General features: G+C 41.5%; 1 protein-coding gene across 1 annotated transcript in view; it reads left to right on the top strand.

The window, feature by feature from the left end:
• Positions 1-6,492, top strand: part of ARPP21 (cAMP-regulated phosphoprotein, 21kDa) — a gene marked incomplete at its 5' end in the record, with an annotated part of 68,268 nt that extends 61,776 nt beyond the window's left edge. The window contains 2 exons of the mRNA XM_010290874.1: positions 4,378-4,529; positions 5,695-6,492. Coding sequence (XP_010289176.1) covers positions 4,378-4,529; positions 5,695-5,952 — 410 coding nt within the window. The remainder of the gene's footprint in view (positions 1-4,377; positions 4,530-5,694) is intronic.
• Positions 6,493-13,052: the final 6,560 nt, after the last annotated feature.

The raw sequence follows: 13,052 nt of genomic DNA, 5'->3' as shown, positions 1-13,052 counted from the left end.
ATACGCTTTAATTACAGCTCTGGGTGACGTTACTGGCAGAGGTGTAAGACCACTGCATTTTATCTTTCGAGCTCCGTAGCCTCATCAAGAAATTAAAACATCTGTGGGTCTTTCATGCAGTCTTCCTCCCCCTGGGATGTTTTAAGTTAGCTGACTGTCAGCATGGTGATGCAGGCTGTGAAGGTTCAAAGAATTATCTTGGTGGTATCACGGCCTTTTCCATTTCGACTGCAATCCAAGGCTCATTTTTCCTCTGAGGCATTCATTGAAATTCTGTGCACAGTTTGTTCCTCTGGTTGTTTAACAATGTCTCTCATGTTTGCCCTGATTTAAAAAATCCTCCTTTGTAGCAGAGATAACATAGAGCAGGATGATATAATTGCAGTAAAGAGGCCCTGGAGCTTGCAGTAATAGGATGGTTCATCTGATGTGTACTGCCATTAGAAAATAACCCACGTATGTATGTTCTCAGGGGACAGTAAAAAGGCTTTTAAAGATTACACTTTATGTAGTATGAAAGCTAATGAGCAAAAGACCAAGTATGAAGAAAACTTGCTGCAGAAAGCACGGTGCCTTTTCCTGTTCTCGCTCATTTTCTGACACCTGTGTAGCTCCAAAACATCTATCTCTGCCCAGCAATGCACAGCCTGTTGTGCACTGCAGCCAGTTCCCGAGCCTTTTGAGAACATTCTATTATTTTCATTTCACTGAAAAATAAATAGTGTGTCAAAAGCATGGTATTGCTGAGTTCAGGATTGAAACCATGTGTGTACAAAATAAATAGTTTTGGGGGAATAGTGATCTCTGGTAGTCTGTGCCCTCAAAAAAAAAAAAAAAAGATTTGCTAGAATGATACGGTTTCACGAACACTGCTGAAAGGTTGATATGTAGAGTCTCAATTCTCCTATTTCCATTCTTTTCCTGGCCAGTGCGCAAAAACATATCAAGACATCAACACACAGTAAACACTGAAGGATCCATTTCAAACATTATGTGGCATGCGGAGTCGTAGTTGCAGACTTTGGGCTGCAAAGGTGGGAAATTCAGAGCAGCTGGTTTCTGATATTAAAAACTGAACTGTTCAAATGGATTGCCACGTAGAGCGCCAATTCCTTCCCCTTGCTTTTGTGCTAAAACAGAAGCCATCTAGCAGAATGGACTTGGGCTGCTTTGTTTTCCCATGGCATTTTTCTCTTGCTTATAGAGCTTGTTCTAGACCATGGAATGAATTCACCTTTTTGTACTCTGTACACCCTCTGCACTACTAGAGCATATTTTTGTACCTTGTCAGGTTTTTATGTTCAACGGAATGGATGAACTTGCATCTTCATATATTTAACATAGTAAAGGGTCAGACTTTGCTATCAGGTAAAGTGAAGTGGCTTCACTTGAGTTGCAGAGCCTTGAAGGGCATGCTGGATTTTGACCAAATGCTGTGCTGGGGTCTGCAGCAAGGTCTGACATCCATGATTTCATTGTATTCCAAAGGGTACTGGTCATTAAAAAAGAAGTCTGAGAATATTAGGTGAGGAAGAGATGACAGCCAGCATCTTTGCAAGGATACAAGCAGGCCAGTAACCTTCTTAAACATCTCTGTTGCCACAAGTCAAGGGAGTAAATGGTCGAGAGACCACAGTACCTCCTTTTGGGCCAAAGAAATGACTTAATTTCCCTTAACGGCAAAGAAGGTTCAGGAGAGAATGCAGTCAGATTCTTATGTTAATACATGTTTGTTCTCATCTAATCACATTGGAATTGTGTAGAGTGCACGTGAAATACTTTTTCTCCTTGTATTGAGGCCTCTCTGTGTGGTCAGAGCGTTGTAAAGGGCTCGCAGAGGGAGTAGGAAAGAGGTCTTCTCCTGACTCTCGGGGTCTAAGCACGACTCTGCATGCTGGGACAGGGGCGAGGGGTGCACATACCCTATGGGCAGGAGAAATTGCTAAAGTCCTTGAAGAGTATTAAGATTGTTAAAATAATAACCCATGACCTAGTGGACCTCAGCTCTTAACCCGTCCCCTTTTTGTATTCCTGCACCTAAAAAGTGGAGTGGTTGTGCCATGTACTACGCAGAGTTTGCTAATACGGAGGAGATTTTCATGGCAGAGGTACGTGTTATTGTAATATCCCCATGAGATGACGCCTACATGTTGAGTGTAAGAGTAGATACTTAGTCGTTTCCATAACTTTTTGTTTCCGTTTGAGAATCATGTCTGTATGGGGCAATAAATTCATCGTATTTGGAGAATGTGGAACACAGAGCTGATGTGAAGAGACAGCTGTATGTTCAAACACACAGCAGAGTATCAGCAGTAGTCTGACTAAAGTAATGGTAATGCAATTATATTTAGTAGAGGTAACAGAAAAGCTTCTCTCTACTTGACCCCAGTGGTGTCTGTCTCTGCAAAGCAGCAGTCCACCAGCCTGTGCCAGTGCATCACGGTCCAACTTTGGGAGCCCAGATAAGATGTTTGATTGCCTTCCCCAACTCAGTGTCATTTGATCCCTGGTCCACCCATCAAACTGTCATTCCTTAAAACATCTGGGACTTACTTTGATAACCGCAAGTGACGTGAGATGAATTATCTCTTGCTGCTTCTGCTGTCAGTTGACTCCTCTCTGCTTAAACTTCCAGTCTTGCAAATACCAGAATAGTAGTGCTAATTTTTTTATTTGTGTCCTTTCTTCCCCTCCCCCCCATAATTGGTAGACAGGAGTAGAAGAGGACTTGCAATTTTATTATTGCTGTATAAGCCTTTTGTAAACTCTGTTACAGCACTTCTGATGTCGATAATTTTAGTGACTAAAAAATATGCTGACACTGTTTTTGTGCATAGGAAAAGAGCAAATTTGAATGTATAATAATCTGGTGCATTTGGGAGATGTTTTAGGCTATATCCCAGCCAAGTTAATCACTCATGGAATTATTTTTTTTTTTTCTCCTTTGACTCGAGACATTAATCTCGTATCTGTGGAAAGGCATCTTTAATGTCAAAAAATTGATCACAGGTACCTGACATTTCTCTGGCATCAGAAAAGATTTTGAAGGAAAGCTATCAGTTGACAATAGACTGGCAGAAACAGACATATTGGTTACTTTATTTTTCTTACATAATGAAGAAATATCCAGGTGATGATTTCCAATTCGTGAAGTATATTGAACCACTTACTATATTCATGAATATAAATTGAGCAGACATTACATACATTTTTCATATAAAAATAACACAGCATTGCTCCTTCTGATAATTAGTCTTTGCCCGGAATATGCTTATTCTGAGAACATCACTATAGAGTTAATAGTGCACTGCATAACTGCACGTTAAAAAATACGAGTGCTAAAGGAGAGGGAATGTCTTAAGGAGAAATTATTCATAGATTTATAATGACTGTGGCTGGCTGCATTTTTCAAGGACAGGATCTTTCTGCATTTTCCTTTCCCAGATTTTCTGCAAAAACCTTCATCTCTAAATAGTAGCATCACCCAGCCAGCCTATTTCCATCCAGCAAGGCTCGCTCGCGGGCTGGACCGTGTTGCTGCCAAGCAGCACACTGCTCGCACTCCGCTTCCCATCCACACTTCTGCCTCATGAGCAGCTTTGCCCTCCAGATCATCCAGACTTTGCCCACTTCTCAATTAGTCCTAGAGGAGCCATCCCAGCAGAAAACCTGCAATGTTGTGGTGACTTTGAACACAGAGCCAATCTCAGGTTGAAACAGAAGCATCAACTTCTCATCCCTGTGCAGCCACTTGGGTGTTCCCACCGAGCAGACCAGACGCTCCCTAATCTATGATTTTCCTCTTTTGCCAAACATGAAACTAGTAGGGTGGAATATGACCCTTAATATTCTCTAATTGTATAAAAAGCGTTGCAAGTAGGAGCCGGTGTGTATACAGATGTTCTTGATTAAATAAAGCCTTCTCCGCTTACATCGTGCTAAAGAGCTGCGTCACAAGAAAGGTAAGAGGGTAAGATAAGAAATGTGACCTGAAAGAAAACCACCCGATTAGACTGTGAAGGCCAAATACTGATGTCCTTGAAGCCGGTGGGAGTTTTGCCCCGAGGAAGCAAGCAGAAGCCAGTAGCACCCTGCGTCTGCTCAGGGCTTTACAGTCCCGCGCTGAAGTCAGGTGACTTCATCCCTCAAGGTGGTCTCTGCCGCAGGGCTGAAGAGCACGAAGAAAGTGTGCTGCCCACTCATGTCAGCCTGCCAGGGCTGTCAGCTCACGGTGTTTGTTTATTCCCCTTCAATTTTAACTTCCAGTAATGCTTCTTTAGAAATAGAGCAACTTTCTGACGAAGGTGGGGAGAAATGATGGGATCATTTTGCCCCTGCAAGCGACAGGGTTATTTGAAGAGATCTTTCTTCTTCCAGGTTACCAGCCTGTCCTGCCGAACCAGCAGCAGGGGTTCCAGGGTCTCATGGGAATGCAGCAGCCGCCCCAAAGCCAGAACCTGATGAATAATCAACAGGGAAATCAGGTGCAAGGCATGATGGTGCAGTATCCAGCCATGTCGTCTTATCAGGTACTTGGGAGCTGTGGAGAAAGACTGCTTTTCTCAGAGAGTGCTTAGTTGCGTTAAGTTTTTTGTATCATGGAATAGTCTTTATTACTTCGTTAGGACACTGTGTGGCAGGAGGCCTCCTGATAAATAGGCTTCTAAGTCAAATTGGTTTCTTTGCTTCCTGTTTACGTATTCTTAGTACTCCCAATTTTCATTCTGAATTGGGAATACTTCAAATGAACTATTTATTACAGCCTGCAGTGCGGATAAAATGTGACAAAGGATGAAGGAATTATACTTCTTCCTGTGAAGAAAATTAATTTATAAAAATAAAATACAGAACATTATTGTTCATTTTTGGGTTTTTTTTTGACAGTGCAGTATTGCTTCCTGTAATGAAGTTGAGGGCTTTGCCTGATCCAGTTAAAAATTATTCATTTGTGGAGACTCCTGCCAAAGATTTTACCATGTCTTCTATAGCAAACTATAGTCAGATAGACTGGTGTTTATTGGGTTTTGGGGAGAGGGAAGGCAGTGGCTTGATTTTTACCAAGTCCGTAGCCAGACTTTTTTCCCCACCTTTATACCTGGTTCCTGTGAGATATGCCAAGACTCTGTGAGAGGTGGCCTGTCCTTACATTTCCTGCTGGTCCCTCTGGAAAGTTAAGAAAATAAATGACATCTAATTCATTTTAATAGATTGCACTGATTGAACAGCCATTCACCTTCTCCCTCGGCTTCTCTGAAAACACTACAGCAACCCAGGTGGAAATGTGGGAATTGCTTGAGGGTAAAATTTTCCCCTTACATCTTCAGAATAACTATATTGGAAATGTATTTTAAAGGTTAATGATCAACTTAAAGGTTTAGATCTTTTAGATGGCTTAGATATACCAGGGTTGAGTCTTCTGTTTGCACTGATCCCATAAATTCGTATTCAGCTAGGTCCTGACAGAGCCACTTACTAGACCTGGGAGCAGAGGGATTTCACTTTAACCCTTCTCTCACAAAGAAAACCTTCAGGGATGAGAACAGTTCGGAGCAGCAGAAAACGACACGTTTTGGCAGAACAAGTTGTACACGTGAATTCAGCTAGAAGGAAGATAGGGATACTCAGGACCTACTTCAATTTGTTCAGTAATTACTTTTTGGTTTTTTTCCTATGTCTTTCCATATTCCTACCTAGGTGCCAATGACCCAGGGTTCTCAAGGATTGCCACAACAATCATATCAACAACCAATCATGCTACCTAATCAATCAGGTCAAGGAACACTTACAGCCACTGGAATGCCTGTCTACTGTAATGTCATACCTCCTGCCCCACAGAACAACCTACGGTTGATTGCCCCACACTGCCCCTCCAATAACGTTCCAGTTATTTCTGCCAGCTGCAGGACAAACTGTGCAAGCATTAACAATGCAGGGTGGCAGGTCAAGTACTGACACTGTGGCTTAGTGTGGATATACGAGGATAGCGGTGCATTATTTGACAAATAACTCATGGCCTTCAAATGAAGAGGAACACAATAGGATAATCAGTTGAGGACATAAGTACTGACTACGCTCAAGTGATTTGCTGCTGGAAAAATCTGTAAAAAATAAAATAAATTTTGGAAAAAAAATGTTTGCTGGTTAATGGTGCATATTTTTGTCATGTCTGCTAGGTATGCCTTTATAGCTTAGCTAGTGACATGAATTCATTGAGGTAAGATTTTTTCCTACCACTGAACACCACTGTGTAGATTGTAATATCCCCAATTCGGATTAGTTTTGTACTTTGTGTTGAGTTTGTGAAGCTAAAAGTATTTAAAAATATAATAAAATCACATTGTACCAAAGCTGTAATGGAAATGAAAAAAAAAAATTACTGAATGGAAGGAATAATTTATATACATTATAGAGTTTTTTTATGGATATATACTGTATTGTAGTGCTTAATCACAATAAAGCTATTTGACCTCATGGAGAAAGGTCATGTTTCTACCACCTGCTTGGTTTCCTCTCTGTTTCTGAGTGAGTGAATTTCCCTTTGCTTCTGCACTGTCTTGTTTCAGCTGAAGCTAAGGGGGGAGTGGTGCTTACGGGGTTTATGGGAGCTTGATGAAAAGGCAACATACCTGTGTCTTACCATGCGGTACCATAACAACTAAGACCACTTAGAAATAGTAGCATAGATACCCACAAAGTGTTCAATAATGATATACCAGATCATCTTAAACTAAGTTTGTGCTTCTCCAATGCTAGGACAAGTAACGTCACAAATACAATTTGCCTCAATCTACTAATTTATACCTGTTCTAGAGGCCAACCAACAGCTGAATATGACAAGAAACAGATGTCCCATGGTATCCCATCCACTGGCTGGAAGATCTGTTGCTACTGAGATAGCAACCACATTACCTAGCAGTTATTCTGCTCTGTAGAGATACTCTACCCGATCACTGCTACTCCAGCTATAAAGCCATTTTGCGAAAAAAAAGATGACAACCCAAGAATCTCATCCATCATGTTCAAGTAGTGGGGATGAACAATGTATTTGGGGTTTTGTCTCTTAAACATGCAGCACAGTGGTTTGCCAGAATTTTTTAGAACCTTTTTTTGAATGCCTGTGGTGCTTCTCATTATTATATCCCTGTTCAGTCAAATTCCCAGCTTGTTCTGATAAATTATTCTTCATTCATAAATGCTGCATGGCGTTCCTCATTCTGCTTCAGTGATGACAACACTCAAGTAGAAAATAATGTTTACCAGACAAAAGCCTGTGTTGTTTTTCACTTAAGCTGCATTTTTGATCAGTTTTGAACACCTTTTAAAATAGGTAGGAGTTGAGCCCCCAGAATTATTCATATGCATCATGAAAAAGCCTGAGATCCTTCTGTGCATAAAATCTGCATCTGTCATAATACGATTTAGGTACACTCAAGATGACAGTAGCCTACAATGCCCTTCACCATTGTTAATCTGTGAAACAGCTTTTATTTTCCATTTTAAGAGGAGTAGCATTTCCTTCGCACACTTCAGCTATGGAAGCAGGAACTGGAAGGGCTACAACCTATATTAAAAACAAGTATTTTTGTCTTCTATACAATAAATAGGTATCTTTCAGAGTTCAGGGTTTTTTTACATATATGTCTTAAAGTGGAATTTCTACTGAATCCAGTCCTATGGGATCATAAGAAAGCCAAACACTGAATTTTCTGTGGTGTAATCAGCATTCATTTGCCGAGAGACAGTCAAGAACATAAGCAGGTAAGCAAACACAATTCACTCCAGTTAGAGGCAAAATGCCTTGGGAGAACATACTGATTGATTTTTTTTTTTCCTTTTTTAAATCAAGATACTGTATTTTAAGTTTGCCTGTGACCCTGAGCTCTCATTTCAAATGCCCTGCACTGTATGGCTTATTTCCTTCTATGTTTTATATGCTATGAAGGTTTCTCTCCACCTTACTATAATTACACATATTTGTGTTTGCTGCTGCTGAATGACTGACGGCTGAATGAATGGCTGTCCTCCATCAAGGCTCCAGAGTCCAGCAGGAAGGACCCACGGGTGACTTCACCCAGGACAGGTTGTGTGTAGCCAGTCTGAACGAGAGGGGAGGGAGGGTGAACCCCTGTCCTCGTGGTGTCTGCCGTGAAGAGACCTTTTGGTAATCGCTGTATTTAAGTCCTGTTTCTTCTCTTCTCTGAAGCACTACTGTTACCTTATTGATCTTCCTTCTTGCCTGGTAAAAGAATCCACCCTCAGCATCATAAATCGATGGCAAACTGGGATGTGGATGCTCTCAGCAGCGATCGGGAAGGGAGTCAAAAGCCTAGAAATCGTGCTTCTGTAAAGATAGAATTTCCCTGTGTCCTTGTGTCACACTCTGTCACATCCCCTTGGTAAACAGCATATCCCATGATTGACCATGGTCATGAATTCCCATGATTTACCTGTCTCTGCCCATTCACCAACCAGCTTGTGTAAAACATGCGAAGAGCTGTGGGACCCGGGATCCCGCTGACTCTCAGCCTTGTGGGAGCAGCACCTACCTGCACATTCGTTCCTGCTGAAATGAGCCTTCAACTTTTTATGTAAAATTGAGTAGTGTCAGGAGGAGGTCACAGCTGCCCACCCCAAAATGGCCTATATCCTCTGATTGTCTCACTCTCCAAAGAGTTTGAATCTCCTTAGGCATAAGAGGAAACTGAATTTGATCTCCCTCAGCTATGGAGAATGCCCTAATTATTAAGGTATCATATACATAGGGGAGACATCTCACGTGGCGGTGCACATACTTGCTTTACTCTGGAAGAATTTACATTTTAAGACAATAAAGTAACTCTGTTTCTATATCAAGTTAAGCACACACTTAAGCTCTAATTTTATTTTTTATTGTACAATTTTTTGAAGTCTTGATCCTAATCTTTTTGTTCATTAATAAAAATATTCTGAGCTGGATTGCTTAGCAGCCTTCTGCTATTAAACTAGAGATGTTCCAGTATTAAGGCATTGTCAGAAGGTTAGGAGGAAAAAGAAGTGACCCACAAATAAACATAACCAAAATGCATAGGTGAAGCTCAGGGCTTTTTTCTCAGTCCTTTAAAATATTTTTGTAGGCACCCTCCATAAGAGGTGTGCTATTGGACTCACCTGGCCCAGCTCAGTTCAAGCAACTCAGCAATTGCTTGCCTTGAATTCAGAGTCCAGCTCATAGTAGTGAAGGGATTTACAGGACATGCTCCTCTCCTGTGGGGTTGCTCTGTCACAGTGGGCTTGTTTTTCTCTAGTCTTCCCTTGGAATTTGGCCGGCTTGGGCAGCTACTCTGTGGCAATGCAGTTGTGGTGCTAAAGGGCTGTTCCCTTTTCCTGCTGCATATATTTGCTTTGGTAGTTGTGTTTTGTTTTCTCCTTCTTTTTTATATTCTGAAGTTGATGGGAAGTTCTCCCAAGGTCCCGTACATATTTAATTTCCCACTGTTTTTTTAATTTATATCGCACTGAGAAACTAAAGAGGCATATCCTGAATTAAGCTGACTGCATCAGATTACACTGGTCAGCCTTTTGGGTGTGTCTAATTAATTTGGGCTGTAATTTGCAGAGGCTGCACATCCTAACAGACGCCAGATGCCATTTCCTATTGTTTTGCCCTATTGTGCTGCCCGAGAAGTCAATGATTTCCTTCGAAAACTGTATTCCCTTATGTTTCTGTTTAACTCCGCGTGAACAGCTTCCTGCGCTGAAGCAGGAAGAAATGGAAATGCGCAGGGAGGCCGTAGTGCGCCCAGAGCATCTTGCTCGGTAGCATGGCAACCCGCCCTGGTGCGGCCATGGAGAGCTTCCATGCGATCCTTTCACCCGAAAGCAATGCAAAACGGGCACTGGTCAGCGTCCCTTCAGCCCTCCCGTTCACAAGGCTGTTGAGCCTTGTGCGTTGCCCCTTTGGGCTAACTGCTGAGAAACCAGTTTCCGCCCTGAACACCCAGTGGAGAGGCTCTGGTGGAGGGCGATGCCCACTCAGGGCTGGGAGCTTTGACTTGCTGTCTCCCAGGGCTCCTCTCTTGACTGGCAAGGAAGAGGGAGACCAGTTTCCTTCGTCTTCAGGACTATGCCACTCATGCTGCCCCCAGAGACTATGCTTTAGAAATGCTCACAGCTTCAACACTTGCTTAGCTCATGTTGTCTAAAACCACATTTCTGGTAGGACATCACCATCTAGTCTTGGGCAGTGACCAGCTTAGGGAAAACACTGAGCCAAGCTCTGACTGGTGCTTCAACAGCAATCCTACGAGTCTCAAGCGCTACTCAAAGCTGCATGGCAGGCAGTAGAAATGCCTTGAGTATTTTGGAGGGGAAGAAGCCTCGCTGTGTGCACGCCTGCACCTACCATAATGTGGGTGATACAGCAGTTTAGGGGATGCCTGCTCCCAAAACAGGGCAAAAGATCCCCGTTTCTAATTTAATTTCTACCCCTGGTTTACTGTAAGAATTGACACCCTTCCCTGATGGTTCCTTTCATTCTTCAGAAAAATGGATATAATGAGACTTCGAGGCAGTGAACTGATGGTTAAATAATTAATGCCACACAGAGTTTCTGAGGATGGTGTGCCCAGCATTCAGTGAGTGGCATGAACTATTGCCATACTGCTACGCGTTTTGCAGAGTTCAGCTTTGGGTGGCATACTGCTAAAAATACTGCTTGCCAGTGCATGTCAGAGGCGGAAACCAAACCCCACTCTTCTGGCTCTTTTTACAATATCCCACCAACTGTAGAAGGTGATGACTCCTCGTTACCTCTCCTGATAAAAGGACAAGGGGACATAAGAAAAAAAAATTACTTATTAAAACAGCAGCCTCCAATCAAAGAAAAGAGGAGAAGAGCTCTTTTTTTTCCCCCCATAGAGTATACAGACAACCTGTGGCATTCCTTGCTGCAGGCCATTAGATGTCATTTCAAAAATGGGTGGAGAAGGTCAGAGAAGAAAGTTGTACTGAAGGTTGTTAAATACAACAGCCAGTGCTCAGAGCCACTGCTCATAGAGGCAGAGAACAGCCTAAAGACATGTTGCCATATCATTGCCTCATTCTTAAACCTTTCCCCAGACACTACTAGAGATGAGTATTGGACTGGGGAAGAACCTCTGACCTGACCGAATATGCCAATTCCATAAAGTAATATTTATTACCCAATACTGAATAAGCAAAAAAAAAAAAAAAAAAAAAGAAAGAAAAAATTGGTATCACCTGACAGAGTCCATGCTGTAACAAAACCTATAAGGATCAGAAGGAGAAGGTGAGTCTAACCTTGGGTTGATTTTCTTCAGTTTGTTTAGTGTCAAATGCCCTTGACTGCATGAGTAACTATGACTGGCCTTACACAGCTGCTTGTTTTACTGTTCGGAGTAGGACGTAATACCACGTTGAGGATGAAATAAACCTTCCAGTGGGAAGTGCCTCATGATCTTTTCATCATCTTTCATTTCTTCTTTGTAGCATATAACTGTTCATTATTGTTGTAAGGGTTAATTAGGCACAAGTAATGCTTTTGTGGCAAATTTGTTTTCATTAGTCAATAATAATTTAATTTTTTTTCAGGTGGCATCTTGTATATAATCCCTTATTTCATGTCAGAAGCCCTGGCTTTTCTAACCATCAGGTGTAGTTGCTACTAAGAGTGGTTTTTATAGTGTTTTGTCATTGACCTAACAGAGGTTAATTGATGTAGGAATTACAGGAATAAACTGCAAGAGAGCACCTGAGATTAGCTTTGAAGCTGAAGAATAGCAGGTGTTCTGGGTAAACCTACGGATGGCTTGCTGAAAAGCAGTATTGAATTCTTCCCTGGTTTTCATTTGGAGAGATCAGCCGCAAACCTACACGTGCTTACTGAAGCACTATATCTCAGTTCATCCTTGTGTTTTTAAGCAATAATTTTGGAGGCTGCAGATTTAGGAAAGTAAGTCAAAAAACCTTTGTCTTTTATGTTGTGGATGCAGTTTTACAAAAGACAGTTGTAAAAAGGAAATATAAGTAGAGGATAATGTTATACCAAAGATATATGCTCCCCAAGTACAAAAATTATCTCCATTGAACTCTACTAAATATATCCCTAGAGGAATAAAAGAGCTTTAAAAAGGCTACATGGGGTTTTTTTAACCCCAAAGGTGAATCATATGGGTGTGAATTGAGGCATTTGCCATACCCAGGTTTTGCTTGCAAATCTATGCCAGATCATCTCCACCATCATGAAAAACTTCTTTTATCTGCATGGAACACGGATTTACATTAAACCCTTTGGTAATTTTTTTTTTTAGGTAGTGGCCACTGAGAGTGATAGGAAGAGCAACTGAGATGATACTAGAGAAGACTGGAAATTTTCTACTTAACTGCCATTAACTTTGATCTCACCAGGATCAAATCTTATGTCAGGTACAGCTTGTGAGGGAAAAGGGCTCCTGTGTATGTATGTGTATGTGAGTAAAAATTTTCATGACCGAGAAAAAAACAATTTTTTTAAAGCCTTTCAAATAAAAAAGAGGTTTTCCAAAATTTCTCATGAGCCATGCTCCTGTTTTCCACGCTAAGTGTTGATTATTCATTGAGGGCACGATGTCAGGAGGTGGGTGGTCACAGTGCAATCCTTTGATGTGCAAAATTTCATGCAGTTATTTGCACAGCAAATGATCTTATCTAAGAACCAAGAAAGGAAAAAATTGACATTGAGATCAAACCTTAAATGGTAAATCTGGACAAATTCTGCCTTTGAGATAAAAACTTCTCAAATACGTTAGAGAATATTTCCACAGGGAAAAAAAATAAATTACTTTCAACACCTCAGACTGTGCCATCCATTGCAAAGGCCAGGAGATCACACCTTAAAGCAAAGTGCTGGATATTCGTAAGCTTCCTATAAATAAGAGTTTAGAGCAATTCGCATGTAGACTCTCAGTTAACCACATTAACAGTAAGTAAAATGGAGGCCAACCAGCATTCAGAATCGCCCTGACCCAAATTTTCAGTGAGGGTCAAGTCTCTACACTTAAGCTTGCGGTGAGGTC

This window comes from Phaethon lepturus, unplaced genomic scaffold, assembly GCF_000687285.1.
Source record: "Phaethon lepturus isolate BGI_N335 unplaced genomic scaffold, ASM68728v1 scaffold15367, whole genome shotgun sequence".
Taxonomy (NCBI): Eukaryota; Metazoa; Chordata; class Aves; order Phaethontiformes; family Phaethontidae; genus Phaethon; species Phaethon lepturus.
This window is presented reverse-complemented; position numbering and strand designations above follow the sequence as displayed.